Source organism: Haplochromis burtoni, unplaced genomic scaffold (assembly GCF_018398535.1).
Source record: "Haplochromis burtoni strain Fernald_Lab_line unplaced genomic scaffold, NCSU_Asbu1 Contig_60, whole genome shotgun sequence".
Lineage (NCBI taxonomy): Eukaryota > Metazoa > Chordata > Actinopteri > Cichliformes > Cichlidae > Haplochromis > Haplochromis burtoni.
This window is the reverse complement of record NW_024582421.1, coordinates 945,670-967,441: the sequence shown is the minus strand read 5'-3', so window position 1 is coordinate 967,441 and position 21,772 is coordinate 945,670. Positions and strand designations below refer to the sequence as shown.

Sequence of the window (21,772 nt, the reverse complement as noted above, 5' to 3'; positions counted from 1 at the left end):
TGAAATGAATGGGTCGGCTTCACTGCTTCCCTACATTAGATGAACAGAAACTAAATGGTCGGTTTAGAACAGACAGTTTCTCATCTACAAGCTGCAGCACATCCTTTTCTTTTCTCTTCCCTCAGGTAACATGAGAACATGCAGGGCACAAGTTACTAGATAAGGATTCTTTAAAGTTTTAGCAAAGTTGTTCAATTAAACAAAAACAGACCACAGCCACTTATGAAAAACATGCTTTATTACTGGACATTTTTCATCTTGAAATGGACACAGCAGGGTTCAAATACTTTGAAATAACATGGAAAAGCACTGGATATTTTCATGACACAATCACCCGTGCACTTATTGAAATGCTTTAATTCAGTCCTTCACATTTAAAACAGACTATGCATAGATGACACTGGCAGGAAGACTAATGGATCACTGGAAGAGTGGAGTTTGAGAGAGGTTGATCTTTACAGACTACTCTAATGAGAAGTGTAGTTGTGGGTGTGCGTCAAATACAGCTATCAGATGATCTGGCAAGTAGTGTTTTTGCATAATGTCTGTTGGAAGGATTCTCCATCAGAAGACAAGCTTCTCCTTAAAAGAGACGTTTCTCGTAACTGTGGGAGAAAGAGTATGAGAAGAAAAGATCACACGACTTATCCACGATACTCCCTGAGGTTTCCTGTTAAGACAGACACAGCAGTAGCCTGATTACAGGCGCTAAAGAGGAAGTTTAACTGAAGGCTTGTGTGGTTGTGGTAAGACATGAAACTAGGAAATTTGAAGACCATGAAATATGAAACTGAGGAAAACCCATGTCTGTGTGCGTGTGTACCTGTGCAAGCTGTGGACTCCGCCTTCTTTCTGAGCTGATGTTGTTCTCTTTTCAAATTTCAGGTCTCCAGAGTACATCATGGCTCTGGAGAAGGAAAAAAGAAAACAGCTGTTAGATGACAGCAGAAATGGTGAGAAATTAAGTACAATATAAAACTTAAGGAAATAAGAATAAAGCTGGACATCAAATTTCTGTGAAATACAAGATAATGGTCAAGCTATAGAACTTGTAATACACCTGACTGTACTTGGTCAGCCACATCACACTAATGTGATTTACAAAATGTGTCAAGTACATCAGATTCAAACTTCATAATGAATTCCTTTTTTCCTATAACTGTCGATGTATTTGTCATCAAAAACATTTCTGCAAAAAAAAAAAAAAAAAAAAAAAAAATTTGTTGGGCACCACTTTGGTCCCCAATCTTCCCCCACACTCTCTCCCAGCTGCCCCGTCTACTCCCTGCTGTGCTATCTGATAAAAGCAACCAAAAAAAAAAAAGTTCAAAAACCTTTCTGTATGATGTACAAATGAAAGTGTTTATTTACAGCAGTGTATTTAGACACTGTAAAATTCATACTGCATATCGATCATGATTTGTGCTTCAAATATCACTGGACATTTAATCACTTTTTTTATTGGCTTGCTTCTGAGTATTTAAACATTAATTTTTCTTCTCGTGTGGCTGTTTGAGTTCTCTCAGAGTGCAGCGTTAACTCTGACAGGATTGTGTTTTTACCTCAGTTGGGTTAGGCTTTTAGCTCCGATGTCCTGGCAGGAGTGCTGAATGCCAGCGAGCAGGTAAGGAACAAACTTGTGGATGGAGCCTTTGTCCTGCACAGCTCCGGAAACACCCTGAGCGACTTTAATCTTATCGTTCTCACTGGGAGGGGAGAGGAGGGAGAAAGGAGTAAGTAGTGTGGAGAGAACCCCTTGTTAGGCAACCTACTGCTCACTGATAGCATGTCAACTTCAACAGCCTGTTTAGACCAGTTTGTTCAGTGAACATCTTTGTAAGCTCGTTAGAGGTTGTCTATTAGATGAAGTTTTTTTTTTTTTTTTTTAAAGTAAAATGCCAGCGCCATACTTTTCTAGCAGGCTCATCATTCTTTACCACCACATAGCAGTACAACAGCTGTGTTCTGCAAACCACTGAAAATGAAATGAGGAAGTGTTGTCTGCTGGGGAAAACTGGCAAAGAAAGGCCCAACAACGTGACAGGCAGACTGGCTGTGTAAGGTGGACAGCCCCTTGTTGTATTACTGATACCTGAAGTATCTGGTCTGGGAGCCCAGGTTTTTGTCCATGGCGTCCAGGGAGCCCATGCCACGGTATTTCTTCAGCCTGATGCCATCAGAGAAGAAATATTCACCAGGAGCTTCACTAGTAGCAGCCAGCAGAGAACCCATCATCACTGTACACACAGAAAAAGAAAGTTACTGAAACATTTAACTCTATCATATATTTAAAAAAAAGTCAAAGATAAAATTGTGCCGAGATTACAACAATGAGGTGATTGATTTTTTTTAATTTGCTCTTTCCACAGTCAGACTTTACCTTCTCACTAACTGTAGGGTGCAGTTAGTATTAGAGATAGACCGATCCGATATTACGTATCGGTCCGTTACTGACCTAAATTACTGGATCGGATATCGGAGAGAAATAAAAAACGTAATCCGATCCGAAGTATCACAAAATCACCTCACAAAACGCGCTACTTGGCGTAACCCAGCTCGGCGCATCGGAGCAGTATGTGTCACGTGACAGAGCGGCTGTTGTCTGCGAGACCTGTCGGCGGTCTGGTGGAGTATTTGGAGCCTCGCTACATGCTTCCTAACCGCGGCATTTCATCTCGGCCAAAACTATCCCAGAGAAGTAAAGCAAGTGTGTAAGTTCATGCCTAAATGTTTGCATAGTATTTCCACATTAAGCTTAACAACTGATATATTGAGCCACAGCTGGACTGGCGATCGGAGTTCCATACTGAGGTGAAAAGGAAGCGATTTGTCCCGTACTTCAGCTAGAATTTAAAAAATCAACACTACTTCTCTCATTCACTTCCCCTCCCTCCCCTGTTATTACTTCAAGCAGGAAAATGATCAATGATCAGCTGATCGGCTTTTCTGCCACAAGTCCACTCTTTCTCGATTGTTTATCGCCCACTTTGTGCTAGAAAGAGGAGACCGGCGGATAAACAACAGCAGCGCGTTTAAGCGTGATAAGCTGCTGTTAGAATGTATTTAATATTACTTTCTAGTGTCAGCTGAGGTTTTGGTGGAGCCACGGCTGTAAAAGCTGCTGGTCATGATATCGGTTTGGATATGTGGTGAGAGGGAAACATGAAGATGGAACTAGGAGATGTTCTTACTAAATCATCAGAGCTGAGCAGGGTGATGGAGAAACAGGTTTACCTTTTAGGTGACATGAATGAGTTGAAGGGAAGTTATGAACTGTTTCTGAGAGACAAATAACACCAGGATCCTTTCCTACGTAGCTGACGGCTGGTAATTGTGCAGGGGCGGGTCTAGCAAAGTTTTGTCGGGGGCCAGGGGCACAAAGAAATATTTTTCTTTGTTATGTCATTTAAAAACTTTGAATAAATAATTATCTGAATCTTACAACAAAAGTGGTCATCTGATTAAATGTATAGAAATCCATTATTGTATATAGTAACTAGTAAGTCTAATATACACTTTAGTAAGTTATAGTACTTTTTCCTTTGGGAAGGTACCATCTGTGCAGTCTGCAATTCTGTTGAAGAAAGATGCTGAATCTATTTAATTATTGTAGAAAAATAAGTGATTTCTGTGCATTTGTTTTACACTTGCATTAAATTAAAGTTGATTACATCGATTAAGAGGCGGGGGGTGGATCTCTAATATTTTTGCTGGGAGTTGGCAACCCTATTAGTTAGGTAGGTAAGTACTCTTTAAAATACCAGAATAGGGAGGATGGTGTAGGTTTAAATTTATTAGATTGATCAGTGTTGCTGAACTATAACATGTTTTGGGTGGAGTGTATTTTTTGCATACAGGTATAACAGAATAGCTTCAGTCTCTTGTTTTTTTTAAAACTTGAGTATGAACTTATACAAAATGCAGCAAGATATTTATAAAAAAACAAAACAAAAAACCCGTTATTGATTACAAAATACGCTATATCGGATTCATATCGGTATCGGCAGATATCCAAATTTATGATATCCGGTATCGGACATTAAAAAGTGGTTTCGTGCCATCTCTAGTTATTATGTTGCATCTTAAAATTCTTTAATCAGTTCTTCAGTAATAACACAAGAAGATAAAAATCAAGTTTTTCTTTCTCGTTCGACATGGCTTCAATGCATGTTCACCTGATGATCAAATCCATACCTGTGGAGGCTCCAAGTGCTAGGGCCTTTGCGGTGTGGCCAACGGTCTGGATGCCGCCGTCAGCGATGACCGGAACGCCAAAACGCCTGGCATACTCTGAAACCTTATAGACAGCTGTGGCTTGGGGTCTGCCACATGCCAGCACTGTCGAGGAGAGAGGAGGAAAAAACAGATGAAGGTGGATTAAACAGGTACAACTGAGAAAGGTGCCCTGTAAAGAACCTCTGTACTACTGTAAATACACAACTCGAGCCAGATGCACCAACTTGTCTTGACTAAGCTTGATCCTGAGGTTTCAGCTAATATGAGCCTTTTAAAAATCTTATGCAGCTTGAAACCACCAAACCAAGCACAACTCAGCTATCCACATTAATGTATTGTGAGTAAACCTAGCAGTATGCGCCATCTTGCTAATGTGTCCTTTAGCAGCAAGCTCAGGCTGATAAAACCTTATGAAAAGTAATTTTGTCATTAAAATAAAAAACAAATTGAATTGAATTCAATCTGTAAACAATGTAGGGGATTGCTTCAGTCGGTTATTTAAAAACGCAGAATGTTGTCTTCAGTGACAGAGGCTGTGTGATGATGGCCAACATTTTTACTTTACACCTGCTCTTCACTTGTTGTATGGAGAACTAGCTTTAAGCTTAAGTGGTTGAAGTTGCTTAAAAATCAGCCGATAACACCACGGTATGACATATTTAGCTAAAGAACTGGCCTCAGTTTGGAAGATTCAGCTTTTCCATCATTTAGCCATTGTTCTTTCATATGTCTGACAGTTTGAGAAGGCAAGAGGAAAGAAATCTCTACTGACTAATAATAGGACAAACTGTTCAACGTTTAGAAAAAAGAAACACAGTGAATGAGCAGACAAACTGGGAACATGTCTGTTATGTTTGTTAAATGTGAAAATGAGGAAGTTAAATTTGTCACATCAGCAGAGAAATACCACACTGCTCTAAGAATCAAACTCTCATAATACACGCTGCCTGTAGCTGCAGAGGACTCTTCAGTGGATTTCAAAGCCATTTTTCAAAAGATCAACTACTCTAATATTAAGCAACAGAAGTAAAGTGCGAAAACACAAATATCCCAACATCCCAATTCCTTTTATTAAACCGCTGAACTCGTCATTTCCTTCCAACTCAGGACTGCAAGGTACTTACCAGCACTAATGATTCCAGTGTTTCCCCACACAGACTTTAGTTGGGTGGGCCAGCAAGGTATATTTACTGCCAACCAGGTTTTGGCTGTTCAATCTATCCGGGTTGCCGTTGTTGCAGCCCTCGATATCAATCAGCTGCATCCCTCTACAGAGGATCTCGGACTCTATCTTGGACTGCAGCTGGCGAAGAGAGTGCTTCTGCTGCAAGCTGGAGAACCACCAAAACCACAGCCTCCAGCAGGTGAACAACTAGAAAAACTGCCAAGCTCACCAAGGCTGCGGAGCGGAAGGACTCGTGTCCCCAGCTTAAGACCAAGACGAGTAAAAATCTAGTACTCGATAAAGTGGCAGTTCTTTAATCTGATTATGTGGGGAAATACTGGATCCCTATTTATTTTCTACTCTGCTTCTATTCAGTGAAAAAAACAAAAACGTTTCAGAGGGAACTGTTATCATATGCAACGGCCGTACTCTAAAACAGTGAAGCTCAATAGGTTCAAGCTACAAATCTTTACTATTCTACTCTGTTTTGACTCATGAAAAGCAGGGTCAAAGCAGAAACGAACCCACAAAGCAGGTGAGTGCAGATGAATTTTCAGCCAAAAACAGTGGCAGCGACTTCTTTAACATCTTTCCCCACATTGTAGACAAAGGTGATTAATTCTTATCATTTATATCCTTAAGCAACGTCTGTCCCAACCAGCACACAAACATGAGCACAAGTGCTGAACAGAGACACCCTGTGGTAGCTAGTCACACCATCTAGTAATCCTCTGCTTTTTATTTTGTTCCAATGTTAGGAATGAGTGTTAGACATGGATGAGACGCCTAACACAATAAGCAGTGGCCTTTGAACCCAGCCACTATCTCACCAATAGTATCTTTACATTTGTGTCTCGATCTGATGGCTTCAAACAGAAATCAAAAGGTCAGGAAAGTGGGTGGAAGAAGAGCAACATTCACTCAGCATTAGGGATGGGTATTGTTTAGGTTTTATCCGATACCAGTACCAAACTGGTACTTTTGAAACTGTGCCGGTGCTTAAACGGTGCTAGAACTGGTGCTTAAAGAATGGAGAACACAAAATTGGTTCAAAAACCTCTCATGTTCAGCTGTTTTTTTTGTAAAAAAGATAACAATGTTAGCCTTTTCTGCAGCTATAGGGGATTTATGGTATCACTCTTGGCTGGAAGTGATACCATACTTTTTCAATGGAAAAAAAACAAACTTTGTCCAAAAACCTCTCATGTTTAACTGTTTTCCACTTTTTCTTTGGTCATTTTAGCCTTTTTGGCCAGGGTGAAGGGAGTATCTGCCATCAAACAAGAAGACAGCCGCATGTAACTACGAAGGTGTTTGCTAGTTCACCTTACATGCATTAATTCAATAACGTGGTTAGTTTACACACGGACAACATTAAGCTACTCACGCAGAGAATAACGGCTGCTGCTGCCATCATCATCCGTCATCATTTCTGCTACACTGGCAAGGCTAGGGGCCAGGACTCTTTGGGTTTTTGGGGGATGTTGCTAACTCCGGGTCCGATAACAGGCAACCCACGTGCAGTAGATGTGCACGGTGTGAGGTCTCGCAGCAAGCTGTCAAAAACGGCGCATTTCTTGGCTTTTAACAAAATGCTATATGTCGCCAGGTGTTTGATCAGATTCGAGGTGTTACCTCCTTTGCACGGTATCACCTTAAAGCACTTGTTGCAGGCTGCTGAGTTTGCATCTTTTGCTGTGAAGTACTGCCAGATGTTGACCGCTTCGCCTTGGGCATTTTTAATCTGTAGCTCTGCTCTAAAAGAACGTACGTACCTGGGCCCGCCTACTGCGCTTGCAAAGATAAAATGATTGGCTAGAATCCAAAGTGTATGACATCTCAGGAAGAAAAAAAAGCACCGAAATAAAGCACAGAAATGTGCGCTGCTTTTTGGTCTGGTTATTACCGTTTATGTCAGAACTAGTGCCATAATGGCACCAGATACCAGTACCCATCCCTACTCAGCATAATCGACAAATTAGTGTGGACACACGAACAAGCAAAAACCCCAAAACCCCAAAGGCCAACTTCTAAAACTCTACTACACCTACAGATGCAAAGCTGAACCCCAATTAATGCAGCAGGCTGTGGGGGTGGGGGGGAAGACACACTGTGATGATGGAGCCAAACCGAGCCTAGTGCACACCAGCAGGGGAACTTACTGGAGTATCCCGTAACAGTGGTTGGGGTTTTGGGGCTGTGGAGCTTTATAGCTGGTGGTACACTGAGGGGAGCTGACGCACGCACGCACGCACGCACGCACCAGGATGAGAAGTAGGGGAGAGAACAGGAGGCAGACAGAAAGGAAGGCAGAAGGTAAGAAGATGGCAAGATGAAGATGATAGCAAAACAGAATACAAGCAAAAGGAAATGAACAAGAAATGCCTAATGATATCACAAGAATCATAGTCAACATAGAGACAAGTGCAGTCAGAAACAAGGAACAGAGAGAGCCTCACTACAGCAGACAAACAAAACTCATAAAAGTGACAGACTGATTCAGTTATAACATTTAAACTGAGTTTAAACAAAAAGCTTTCCTCATTTCCAAAAGGCAAACAGTCAGGATTAGAGCTGCAGCTAGCAATTATTTTATATTCTCCATATTCTATCAATCATTCAACCAATTAATCAAATAAGTAGTTGTCTCATTAACAAAAATATTTTGTAATTATTTATTTACAAAAATAAATCATTAGAGACATAGCAATATGTATGTATGTATGTATGTATGTATGTATGTATGTTTAACCTTTAAGCCTCTATAGGAGCATGTGCTGTGTGCAATGAAGAAACACGAGCACATAAAAATTCTCAGATCTTCTGAGGCCCTGTGTTTTGATACTTTTTCTGCTGCAGAAAGCAGACCTTCAGATGAGTGACGTTAATAATAATAACAATAATAACAACAACTACTTATAATTCAGTGTCCAAGCTAATAATGCCAGGTCAGTGGCTGAGAGTTTTAGTGGCTTGTATATTCTTAGCGGCCTATATATATTAAGAAAAAGCTTTCATTTGTATTCATAAATATTGGTACAATTTAAGTCGTAATTTATATTTTATATTAATCTAAATCTGCAGTATAACGTCACTTTAGTCTTGAAATAAATATGCTCTAGTACACCCCATACCCCCCTTTAGACACACCCCTGTTGTTGCAGGTATTGCTGCCATATAAAGTAGGACAGCTGCTGTCAGCCTTCTGCAAGCTGCCTTATAAACATACCAGGTTCAGTCAGTCTGCACTCGTACGCTTTTTAACTTCTGTAGCTTTACTGTAGATTTTCATTGTAGCACCGCTGTTTGTTTTACACAAAGTTTGCATTTCTTTACATTGGAGTTTGCTGATCAGCTCGTACGTTTTTGTTTTGTTTGTTTTTTTAAATACAAATTATAGAATTTTCTTATCTAATCTAGTTTGACATATCAGGCCCAACAAAAACCAAGCGATATAAAAAGGTATAAATCAATACAGTTCAAGCCATTAACATTGTGAAGCTTTTGTGGAAACCAAACTAAACAGCTTATCCAAACCAATCCCCATCCCAAAGTCTAACCTAATATTTAAAAATAAAATAAAAATAAAATAAAAATGTGATACTCAAAATTAGCCAGGTGCAAATGTTTTCAAGGAATTAAAATAAATGATAAAAGGCTGCTGCATCTATAAAACCTCACTAGCATACCCTCTGAGTCTGAATTGGATCTTTCAGCCAAAGTGATGTAGCTGGAGGGTGAACAGCTTTCGAGGAACACTAAATTCTACGATGTGCCAACAAAAAGTCCAGTATGATTGAAGTGTAAGGCAGACGAGTTAAATCACAGAGAGGTAATACCTCTGCCCCACAGGTCGAGGTTGTCAGAATATACTTTAGATAGTCTTGATTTTGACAAATACAATCTACAGGGTGGGCCATTTATATGGATACACCGTAATAACATGGAATGGTTGGTGATATTAAAGTCCTGTCCTGTTTGTGGCACATTAGTATATGTGAGAGGGCAAACTCCTCAAGATGGGTGGTGACCATGGTGGCCATTTAGAAGTCGGCCATCTTGGATATAACTTTCTCCCCCCCCCAATAGGAAGAGGGCCATGTGACACCCACCCTGTATTTACTGTCTTAAACAAAGTAAGGAAGAGTCTTGCACATGAGGATGAGGTATGAATACTATCAATTACTTTTTCCAAGTAATCTTCCCCAAATTTAAGACCCAGTTCCTTTTCTCAACTGGAAGTGATCTTTTTGGTTGAGTAATTGCCCAGTGCAGTAATGAAAGTATATATTCATGAGATAAGAGCCTTACTGTGAGACTTCAACTCATATAAGTCCTCCCACAAATGCTTGGGGGGCTGACATGGAAACTCTGGGGAAGCAGAGGACGCAGTGTGTCTTATTTGAAAACAGCTGAATAAATATGAGGGCAAATTGTACAAAAGACATATCACTAAAAACTGAGAAAACTGTTGTCTTTCCAAAAAAAATAAATAAATAATAAATAATAATGAAAACATTGACTCCTTTTCTTGCACATATATGAAAGGAAGAGGGGGGCTGATTATTACAGATTGGGGTCAGAGCAGAGGCAGAGACAAAATTAAGGTGGCACTGGAATTGATACCAAATTTTTAAAAAAATAAATAAATAAAATTTTTCCACGGAGGCAATTACAACAGGGTTATCACAACAAGGGATTAAACTTGATATGCACTCCTAAATACTTAAAGCCAGAAAAAGTTAGACGGAAAGGTAGCTCCGTTTTGTCTAAGCTCCTGTGTATCAAGGTTTATGGGAGAAAGAGACAAAATTTTAAAGTGATTCCATAATAGCAGATAGGTGAGTCGTTGGATTTGTAACATAATAATAATAATAATAATAAACCATCTGCATATATAGCAATCCTGTGCACTATGCCACAGGATTGCACTACACCACTACAAAGACGTTCTGAGAGGTGGCTGAGAGAGGCTCTACTGATAAAGTGAAAAGTAAAGGTGAGAGTGGGAAAGCCTGCCATGTAACAAGTTTTAAGTAAAAGAATCTCAGTCTTAGTACAAAAGTGATACTAATGGGGTGATGCTGATACTCTTGACCAAATCAATAAAAAAAAGGAGTGTATGAAAAGCAGGCTAGATTTAGTATCATGATTAAAGAAATAAATGAAAAATAAAACAAATACAAAAAGCTAAACAAAAACTGAGGAGTACCTCTCACCCCCACCCACTAGGCCCCATTCCCCCAAAAAAAACAACAACTTCAACTTTCTAACCCAAACTCCTGCTACACAGTAATAGCAGCTCCACAGAACCATAACTTAAGTACTAAATAGATGTCCCAGTGTAAATAAAACATCTCAATGAACATTAGTTTAAAACCATAATCATGTACCGCATTGTCTAACTTAGAGGACAAGTTCACAAAGGATGACTTAAAGTCCACTAGCACTGCAGCTTTATGCCCAATTTGAGTAATCAATGCAGAAACCATAATAATTGATTGTTATTTTCTATAATAAAATGAGGCTGCAGCATACATGTTTCACAGCCTATGATGTACAAAGATGATCAGACATCAGATAGTAGAAAGGGTCAGAACTGTCAACAACAGTTACCCCTGAATGCAACAAATTGTCAAACTAAGCAACTGGAAATGCTCGCGTTTCCATCAGGAATCTCATCAAGTACACAAAAATACAGAATTAATTGTCCTTCAATAAGATATACTACACAGGGTGAAAGTTTAGGTTTCCATTCTTGGTTTGGTCCGTGCTTTAGGATTCAACAAGCAAAGCAGACTTTAAGTATTGTTTTTTGCTGCAGAAGAACTTTACTGCTGCCATTTTGTAGCAGAAGCTGCTACACCATACAGATCAAAGGCTTCAGACTGGTTTAGAGCCGTTTTATAAAAGGAAGCAGGAAGTGATGTGCCTGTTGTCTGTACAGTTTTGCCTTCAGTCACTCACCTTCCTGCGTGATGCAGATGGAGCCGCTGCCCATCCCCACTCTCAGTGCATCCACTCCTGCATCAATCAGATTCTTGGCCTGAGCTGCAGTCACGACTGCCACAGACCGGGTGAGACACAGAGGAGAAAACCCCCCCCCCAAAAAAACAGTAATTTTCACCACAAGCAACAGATCAATGAGCATCGAATACAATCAAAGACATGAGTGTTCAACACTCAAGCCCACTGGCTGTGAACAAATGTAGGATGTGTCGCTCCCCCTTTGCATAATACGCCTTTATCATGGACCATTCTGACAAGTGCATACATAGAAAACAGCATCCATTCTATAGTGAACACTTTCTTTTTAGAAAACACTTTCTCTGAATATTTTACATATGAAAATATTAGTGTGTGTAAAGTGAAGTTACCATTGCCACCGATGACCTGCAGGTTGGGGTACTTTTCTTTAATATATTTGATCATATTGATCTGGAAGATCGAGTTGCCCTGAGATGAGTCCTGGAGGTAGAGAGATGAAACATAACATGATCTTCCCATTCAAAGACATGAAGACTCACCCAGATTGAAGATAACCCCTTAACAACAAAAAACTGTATTCTAAACAGTAATTGGCAGGTCTACTCTGTCCTTCATCCAAGCGACTGCATTTTCTTTTCAGATTCCATGGTTATGCACACTGTTTCATTAAGTGGTTTTAGTTAAATATTTGTCAGTGGACCAAGGCAGGTCTCTTACTTGCATGACAAAACCAAAAATTGGTCCCAGTTTAAGCCCCGTCCCCAGTTTCAACACGACTTAATTTACCCCCAAACTCTGCACCTGAAACATTCCACGCCTTTAAAAAGCACATTAGAAGTCCTTACTAGTACAACCGCATCCACTCCGCTCTGCACCAACAGGTCCAGTCGGTACTTGTCGTCATCGTGTGTGCCGATGGCTGCACCACACAGCAGCTGTTTCCGAGAATCTTTGGAAGCTAAGGGGAAGTCTCTGTTCTTCTTCAAGTCTGTGCGAGCGATGATGGATACCAGGGACCCCTCTTCATTCACTATGGGCAATTTACCTGCAGGAGGAACCAAAGGCATGAAAGCATGCTCATGCTGTGCACTTAGAAGCAGCTTACCCTGTTCCTTGGTACATTTTTCCCCATCATAGGGCTTCGTGATAATAGCCAAAATTATGATCACGATTATTCAGATTTTTGCGCCAAAAACTTTTATTGCACTGTAATGTAAACAGAGCACTGCTTCAACATCAACACAACAGTGTTGTGCTACATACCAACTAATGTACAAATCATTACAGAAAAATAAAACTGATCCTCATCAACTAAAGTCATGGCATCTCTTGGAAGAAAAATAAATCATTTTATAAACTTTACACAAAAAACAGAATACTGCTGTCACTTTTACACTGCATTATATTCCTATTAAAAATCTTTGCAAAACAATAAGACGTTTATCCATCTCACCTAAAGACAAAATAGTCTCATTCTATTCACTGTACCAGCATGACATGTGTGAATAAAATTTAGCAAAGAGAGCCCAACAGATACAAGATTTTTAAGAGCAATAACAATATTTCTACTCTATATTTGGCGGTTTAAAAATCCAACATTGGCTGATTTTGTTTTTCCCCTTTCAGACACATGAAACTGATTCCCATAACAATTATTATGTGTAGTGATCATAGTTTATCCTTACTGAGAAAATAATGACAAAGCAGTTTAACAATGGTCTTGTTTTACTGTCACTACAAGTCATGGGTTACTCATTTACACTCTGCAAAATTCTGCTTAGATCAGCTTATTCTTAGGTGCCCCCAACAAGGACGTTACAAAGTGCCCTCTGGTGGACAAACAGTGCAACATTAACATGGCGGAAAGTTGTTTTTTAGTTTTTACAATTTCATCTATCAGCCAGCTGATATATCGGTGGAGCTCTAGCAGAACACAGTGGCTGTGAGATCCCATTTGTTCCCCCTTCCACAGTTTGTTTACAGTGCAGCTCTATCCCACATTGAGAAAATAATTGCATGAGGGGATAACATATCTTTTGTCCCCTACACTGACTAGACGATGCAGTTGTATTGGTGATTTCAGTGAGTCTTTGTAACCCGGATAGATGTGCTGATGGACTCCTCAGGTTCACCTTTTATGGATGTCTGCACTGACACTGGATAACGTGAATCATCCAGTGTTAGCTTAGACAATGCATTTTTCCCCCCCTCTGCCTTCATGAAGTCATTTTACCACAGTTACTAGAGCAGGACGATATGACCAAAATTATTTATCACCATATACATGTGAAAATTTGCGATAACGATATAACTGACGATATAATTGACACTAGACAAAATACTTTACAACTCCACAACTTTATTAGTGCAAAAAATAAATAAATAAAAAAAAAAATAATAAAAAATCAAAGAATTGATTTTAAGTGTGCCGTATTTTAAAAAACAAAAACAAAAAACAAAACCCAAAAACAAAAAAACCCCACAGTAATAACGACAGCCCGCTAGCATGCTCTACCAAAAATAGTGCTTTGTTGTGTATCTGACGGATGAAAGCTAAACCAGCTCCACACCACTGAAGTTGCAGCATTTTTACAAACCAATTCTGGTTCATCTGTTTCATTCAACGATCCGCTTTCGCCCTTCTCATTCTCCGTCGCCGCCATGCTTTTTCCGCCGTGTGGGTATGAAAACAAAGGCACTGCGCATGCACGTTTTACCCATATTCTATCGCGATATTTCATTTTCTTATCATTGCCCAACATTACACCGGTATTACTGTGAACGGTATGATATTGCCCAGCCCTAACAGTTAGTGAAGTGTTTTCAGGTGGTTGAAGAAGTTAGTTTGTTGCTTTGCAGATCGCACTAAATCTAAAGTACCGGTATTTCCAAACAATGGATGAAGATCTGTTTAGAATAACAATCTCTTTGCCTTTTGCTGTGCCAGACTTTTGCTATTTGTTTTGACTGTTTGATATCTGTTGTTTATCTGTCTTTGTACTGTTTCTCATTCAGAGTACATCCAGGAAACTTTAAGCTGCAGCATGCAGGAAACAGCTGTGACTGGTATGTGCTGGCATACCGTCAGGCAGTGATTTAGGGACTGCTTTGTGTTCAACCAGCAGGGCACACATTCACATTAACAGTCAATCATGTTCCTGCAATTGTGGAAAGCCAAAATTATGATCAAGGACAAAATCTGATCAACTGGCCCAACTTAATCATCATATTATCAGGTCTTACACGAAACAACCTACACACCTTTCTTACTCCTCTGGAGGATTTCATTGGCTTCTTTCAGAGTCACCCCAGCGGGGGCAACCACCAGATCATCTCGCTTTGTCATCACCTGTGAGAAAAATATTACAAAGGTTTCTAAGAAAGTGTCTCTAGAGCATTTTGAGATGTAAATTTCAAGATCAAACCAATTTTTTGCATGCCCACCTCACTCAGTGGAAGGTCGTGGTCCTCCACCTTCAGAAAATCGATGTCTCTGGATGAGATGATGCCCACCAACTTGCCGCCCATTTTGCCGTTATCTGTGACAGGGATGCCACAGAACCCATGGCGTGCCTTGGCCTGGAAGACATCCCTTACTCGCTCGTTGGGGCTCATCACCACAGGATCTGTGATGAAGCCCTGCTCATATCGCTGGAGAAGGAAGGGGAGGAAGGAAATGAGGAGGGGGAAAAAACAGGATGGGGATGTGGAAAAATAAAGAGGGAGCAAAAAAAGAAAGAAAAAAAAAGGAGCGGTGAAGGGAACATAAAGGAATCACTGCCTATACTCTATAAGCTGGGAAGCAGACAAATACACTGCTCTACACATGCACACAAAAAAGACACGAGTTAAGAAAGATGAAAATAAACATGCATAAAAAAGACGAGAGACAGACTGAACACAGAATCACTACCTTGACTTTGCGAACTTCATTAGCCTGGAACTCTGGAGTGCAGTTGTGGTGAATGAAGCCTATACCACCTGTTAGCTGCAAGAAGAGATAACACATGCGTGTGTGCCTGAGGATGGCCAGATGTGATGGCAGAATAATAAATGCCTTTGGTTGTTATACTCACTGCCATAGCGATGGCCATGTTGGCTTCAGTGACAGTGTCCATAGGAGAGGAGACGAAGGGGGTCTTCATGGTGATTTGTTTGGTGAGCGCCGATGTCAGGTCCTACATACACAGAAACACTCAGTTTAACCTTTCAAGCTTCACACAGTGGGGTAAGCAGAGGTGGAAATATTTAACCAGTTTCAGTTTAATGGCTGTGACATTACAACATCACATTTTTTTGGACATTAAAACACTTGACACTATGTATCAGTTTGTTACAACTAGAGCTGGGCGATAGAACGATAACGATATGTATCGCGATATAACTTTTACTCGATAGAGAAATTAAGCTATCGCGATAGACCTCGCCGCTCTTGTCCTCTTAAAAAAAAAAAAAAAAAAAAAAGGTCAGCCAATCCAAATAAGTAGCGCAGAGCCGAACCAATCACAGCCGCAGCGTCACGTCGCGTGACTTGTTACGTACAGCACAAGTGCCAAGCCGCACGTGTGTTTGTTTGGGAAGCAGCCAGCGGGTAATGGAGGAAATGAGTGTGCCGACTAGAAAAATCAACCGAGCGTGACCGAAGAGAAAACAGATGATGGTTCCAACGCCGGAGAGATTGTCGAACGGAAGAGCCATAGAAGTTCCGTAGTGTGAAGGTATTTCGGCTATTTCAAGTCTGACAAAAAACAGAGTAGCGTGCACTGTAAATTGTGCCGAAAGCAAGTCTGGAAATACAATAAACTGGTGCATGCGTCACACTGTGCGCCACGTTATTGTTTCGGTGAAATGAATTTCTACAATACTGTTACTGTTAATTCTACTCTCTGCAGTGTTTAAATGCTTACATATACACACAGTTACTGTCCCTCCACACATACGACTCGGTTCTGCTTCTATGCCCCAGCTTTGTTTACTTTTTCCCACCGAGGCTTCTAGACTTCTGATTGGCCAACATTTCTGCACGGTTAGGAATCTAGCGCCACCTGCTGCTTTGGCATGTTCATAGCAGCGTTTTCCTTCATTTCTGCCTTTATGTGTGGACGGGATTATTTTTTAAAACGAAAACGGAAAATCTCCGTTTTCAAAAATACCCGTGTACGTGTGGACGTAGCCTCAGTCTCTGACTGGAAGCGCTAATTCGTCATTCGGCTTTTGTCAGACTAAAGTAACTGTTAAAACTGTTTGAAAAGCTCAGCTATACAACAAGGAGAGATTGAGAATTTCCTTTTAGTTCTCAGTTTATTTGATATTGACAAAAGTTAGTCAGTTTTGTCTGTTCTTCTGTAAAACAAACTAAGATTTATTTTTAGAATTAATATTTTGTTTCTAAGTGGAATTGACAATTTAGTCTGTTTCGTTTGTTCTATTTTGAAACTTAAACGCTTTAGCGGCTGCCTTTTGTGTAGTTTGCAATATTTGCCTTTATTTATCTGAAAAAGTCTCATGTTCCTTAAGTACATCTACCCTGTTGAACTTATTATGGGAAATAAATATTTAAATAAAAACAAGCTGCTGATTATTTCACATTTTACTTGTGAGCAACGGCACATTTAAATCTTACAAATATAGTTATTTGGCTTATATCGTGATAGATATCGTTATCGCCTGAAATGAAAAAAACATATCGTGATATGAAAAAATCTCATATCGCCCAGCTCTAGTTACAACATACCAGCACAAAACATGTCATGTTTTTAGACATGTTTTTAGAGTGACACAGAGTTTTTAGACTGTGTGTGTTTAGATAGTTAAATATTTGGAGCGAAGAAAGGCAACTAAACAGATTTATGAATGGCACTGACATTTCTTTCAACTTACAGGACAATCATGTCGTCTGAGGTGTTTCACCGCCATCTGACTGTTTTCCAGCAGAGAGAAGTACTTCTACTTACAGCTATGCTTCAATAGTATATGTCAGTAGGACACAACATACTGTTTTTAATCTGAGTGACTGTGGAGTAAATTTAACATGTTCTCATGGTGACAGACAATTTTTTTTTAAATCTTCTGATACAAACTATTTTTGACAAAGTGGACTAAATGCTCAGTTTCAATTAAAGCCACATGAGAGATGCAAGTGACTTTTACCCTTTTTGAAATACATTGTCCATTACTTACTTTTATTTTAATAGACATTTGTGCAAAACTCTTGAATTATGCCCAAAAACCTGTTTTGTGGGGTCATGTTAACCTTAGGCCTCCAAACTCTAACAGTCCTAGTAAATGCTTGCTCAGTGAAATGCAAGAGCAATGCATCAGTCACCCTAAAACTAAAAGAACATAAGGAATGCTTATACAGCATATCTCAACATGCTGAGCCACCTAAAATCACCATAGAAGAAATTCCTTCGTTACAACAGTCCAGTCCAAACATGAACACACCAAAACTAGCTGAAAAAAGAAGAAAAAAAAAATAGTTCAGAGCTACTGTTTAAATGTGCATTGTAAAAAGGATGCATATTAACCAAGTTACACATATATTTGGTCAGACTGTTGCTTTCTATGTCAATAACAAAAGGAAACTGCAGCTCTGACACAAATGTGGTTATGATGTTGCATGAACTAAGTCTAAGATGAACAAGACAGACTCCAAGAGCGCAAACCTCCACCAAGGCAGCTAAGTCTCTAGCCAGTATTTACTTTGGGACTAGAATTGTTTGTTCTATGTATTCATTTTTCTCCTTTGTTCTTTTTCAACGTACTGGAGTGTGTAGTACAGTAAAAACAAGTGCAAAGTGCATGCTTTTGGTTTTTGCACTGTTGAAACCCATTTTAATATACTTCACCTACTTTTGAGAATAATTGTGTTTTTATGTGGCTATATAGTACATCTGTAACATTCATTGTACGGTTTGGTAAAATTAGTTTAACTGTTCAATAATAAAGAGCAAATTAAAAGCTTTAGATCATGAGTTTTTGCTTAAAAAAGAAAAATGTATTCAGGAATGCTGCACATGTATTGTAATTGTTTTGTATTAAAACAGTTATAACCTGTTATTGTACTCTACAAAAAAATGAATCACTGTACTCAAAAATATCCCAAGTCGACAAAATGTTGCCTGTCATTTTATGTAGCTCTAGACCTTCAGATCAATCTATTGACCTTGAAGGAGAAGTCAAAGGATAAATGTGACATAATTAAAATCTTTATAATGTACTTTCTATATGTTAAGAATACACACCACACTTGTAAGAATCATAGTTTCTAAGTTATAAGGCTTTTTCTCAATTTTCACCAACAAATCATTAAAACAATGACTAAGCTAATAACATGACCCCACTCTACACCTCTGCTAAGAACTCATTCGATACTTCTACAAGTTATTGTGTTTACAGAGAGAAGGACAAAAAGTAGAAGTAATAAGATAAAAAGAAGTAGAAGTAACTTAACCACCTTATTGAAATGGTCATTTCAATCAAACACACTATCAGATTTCCTCTCTCCCCCCACCCCCAGACGCCTTTAACCTTGTGAGCCACGGTGCTGTATGGGTTTATGCTGGTGCAGCCTTTGGTGACATTTCTCAGAGCACAACATTCAAGAGCAATAAACACAGGCGTTTCTCTGCTACAACCTTACTTGGTCTGGTATGACCAGCAGCTCATGAAGGCTAAAGTTAGTAAACATTAGATAGGTGTGCCCCCACCTCGGTTTGCCAGTTTTGTAGTTAGTTGGTATCCCCTGAACGTCACAGTGACAGCATTTAGAAAAAGTTACAGAGTCTCTTTAAAGTGAAAACAAACTGTGCAATTTATGGAAGCACTGTGAGATAACATTAGAGATGGGAGGCACACAGCTCATAATCCTCACTCTCACCTCATATGCTCCCACCCTGAACATTATCCAGCTTGGATTAGTATAATACTACAACATCGGCTTTAACCAGATTTTGCATGTTGGCAATTATTCGTCTGTCGACTCAACTCACCACTTGATCAGCAGTGAAGTCAATGTAGCCTGGCAGAATCAGGAAGTCACTGGGGGAGAAACAAAAACAGTTAAAGTAAAAGAAAGTTTAGATCTTTTCAGCCTACAGTTCTGAAGCTTCCTTTGAGATGTCGAACACTTTAACCCCCGATGTCTGACTAAACTGGCTTCACTCCAAGAGTTAAAAAGGAATAATACACTAATTGTAATTGTAAGTATTTTTTGTAAATAGTGAACATGACAGGTTAAATATTGAGCAGGTGATTTTTAAGCTCAGAAATAGTTATGGCATTTGAGAAAAGAACACATCTTATGCAACTGCAAACTGGACATAACATGAATTTCTTGGACGGGAATCGTCAGTGAGTGTCATGTTCACAAGACTGCATACATGGAGCAGAGGCAAAGAGGCCCAGAAACAGACTAAGGGTATGAAAGCATGTTCATCCATGCGACCTGAGAAAATGTGTGTCATTAAGCCACAACACTTTATTATGCATGAACAGCATTTAAAATCGATTAAACCTGGGGTTCCAGTGGGTCAAAGGATTCGCTGATACAGCTTTATTTTCTTACCCATTTAGAAAAAAAGAAGAAACACTAAAACACAATTTGTTTGCTTTCCTTTTATTTTGTTTGTAATATATAACAGTTTTGAAATCTTTAATTGCTTAAAAATTGTTTTAATTCATCATTGGATTTTGGATTGCTTGGTCACTGGTTGGTTGTCAGAAATAATTACATTCAGATTTTTTTTTTGGGGGGGGGTGCAGAAAAAGCTGAAAAGTTTCAGAGTCATCTTGTGGATGATTTGATAATCAGTGAAACAGATTCTTAGTTTTCCCTGCTGAGTAAAAAGCAATTTCATTAAAGAATAAACTGTTTTGTTGTGCAGAGGACTACCGAGCCGACGTTCTAAATATAGCCAGGGTCCACAGGATCCAGCTTAACAACACAGGACTGCATGAGCCAGAGCCTAAATTTAGGGCAAGTGTGTGCACCGAAGGACTGTTCACCCCTCTAATTTCCAATAGGCTTCAACTCAGATTGGTCCAGTATTATTAGCTTTGAAGGGCACCAGTGATCCTTTGACGCACAATGCCCGATTTATGAAGTGAAAACAATTAAAATTTATAGAGACTTTCAAAACCTCACTGAACAATTTTGCTGGGATTTCCCTGCTAATACATACAGCTGCACAGTTACACAGAGGCAGTGGATTCACCGTGAAACGTTCAATCCTGCGTACAAGGCAGATTTTCAAAAGGCGCGAAATTTAAACAGCGAGTTCATATTTAAATGCCACTAGATTTGCTTGAAAACAAAACAAACAAAAATAAAACCATGAACAACGCAAAACACAGGCACACAAAAACAAATTCTTGTTCTTGAAACTGACTGCATTCTGGGAAATGTAGGATCCTCTCTTTTTTGAGGGGGCGCTATCCCCGTTGAGCTAAAAGTAAGCCCTAGCAATAATGCACCTATTACACGATAATAAATGCAACAATTAAGTAACACCCTGGTTTTCGCTTCATAATATTAGTAGAATGTCTTGAGAAACATGAACCACTTACGTACAAACTTAAGTAGCCCAACTTGGCCTGCTTACCAGGGATACAGGTATAGAGATAAGGTCCTTACTTGTATGTGAGTCCGTCTCCTCCGTTGAACAGCTGCTGTCCCGTCAGCCCGTCATCGGGGACGTAACCGGTTTGCCCGCTGATCAGGTAGTCCGCCATGCTGTCCAAACAGCCTTCACCAGTCCTCTTATCAGCCTTCGATTGTAAATAAATCACCCTAACAAGCTGCCGAGGTGCGCATACAGAAACACAAAAACACTCTCTCAAGCCGCACCGGCTCAGACACCGACAACTTTCCTCTTTCGCGCCGCGAGTTGCTCTCCTCCTCGTTCAGTTACCCTTCAGTGCGTCGTCAGGCTCCTCTGTGCGCCCTCTTAGCAGTCTGAGCATGTGCTAATGAAAAGAAGAGGACCAGAGAACGGCACCGTGAGAGATATTCGCTGCTTTTTCGAGCCTCTTCAACCTCAACAGACAAGTGCTCATGTTCTCTCTGCAGCTAACTCCAGCACGTGCATCACTCCCGTCTGACAGCGTTTCCGACACTGCCGTCACATCCGGAAGACCCGCCCCCTCATATATATATATATTATTTCATTGCTGTAGAATTTGATGAAGCTCCTCTTCAGTATTCATACAAAGTTGTATTTACTCTCATACGGATGACTTGTTGAAGATAACACACAGATTTCTGACATTTTTAGGGCTCCAATGCTGCTTAAATCCAGCTGCACTGATTTCTGTTGCGTTTCTAGTTTGTTGCCTACAGGGTACACTGGGAGATGAAACATAGTATGGCAAGGTTATCCCAAC

At 39.8% G+C, this 21,772-nt stretch overlaps 1 protein-coding gene across 3 annotated transcripts; it reads right to left on the bottom strand.

Annotated features, from left to right (window-relative positions):
• Positions 1–217: 217 nt before the first annotated feature.
• On the bottom strand, positions 218–21,517 carry impdh2 (IMP (inosine 5'-monophosphate) dehydrogenase 2). Of its 3 annotated transcripts, XM_005937864.3 has the most exons (15): positions 21,024–21,517; positions 19,381–19,429; positions 15,466–15,567; positions 15,303–15,377; positions 14,834–15,040; positions 14,651–14,738; positions 12,235–12,434; positions 11,779–11,869; positions 11,369–11,464; positions 7,564–7,635; positions 4,195–4,338; positions 2,093–2,237; positions 1,563–1,706; positions 824–907; positions 218–605 (listed from the first exon to the last, which is right to left on the bottom strand). In XM_005937864.3, exons 1-15 carry the CDS (start codon positions 21,119–21,121, stop codon positions 584–586), a joined length of 1,617 nt encoding a protein of 538 aa, XP_005937926.1. In that variant the 5' UTR covers positions 21,122–21,517; the 3' UTR covers positions 218–583. The 3 variants fall into 3 exon arrangements, with proteins under 3 accessions (XP_005937926.1, XP_005937927.1, XP_042076982.1); XM_005937865.3 differs by lacking the exon at positions 7,564–7,635 and having other exon boundaries at positions 21,024–21,516; XM_042221048.1 differs by lacking the exons at positions 19,381–19,429; positions 21,024–21,517 and adding an exon at positions 17,270–18,865.
• Positions 21,518–21,772: the final 255 nt, after the last annotated feature.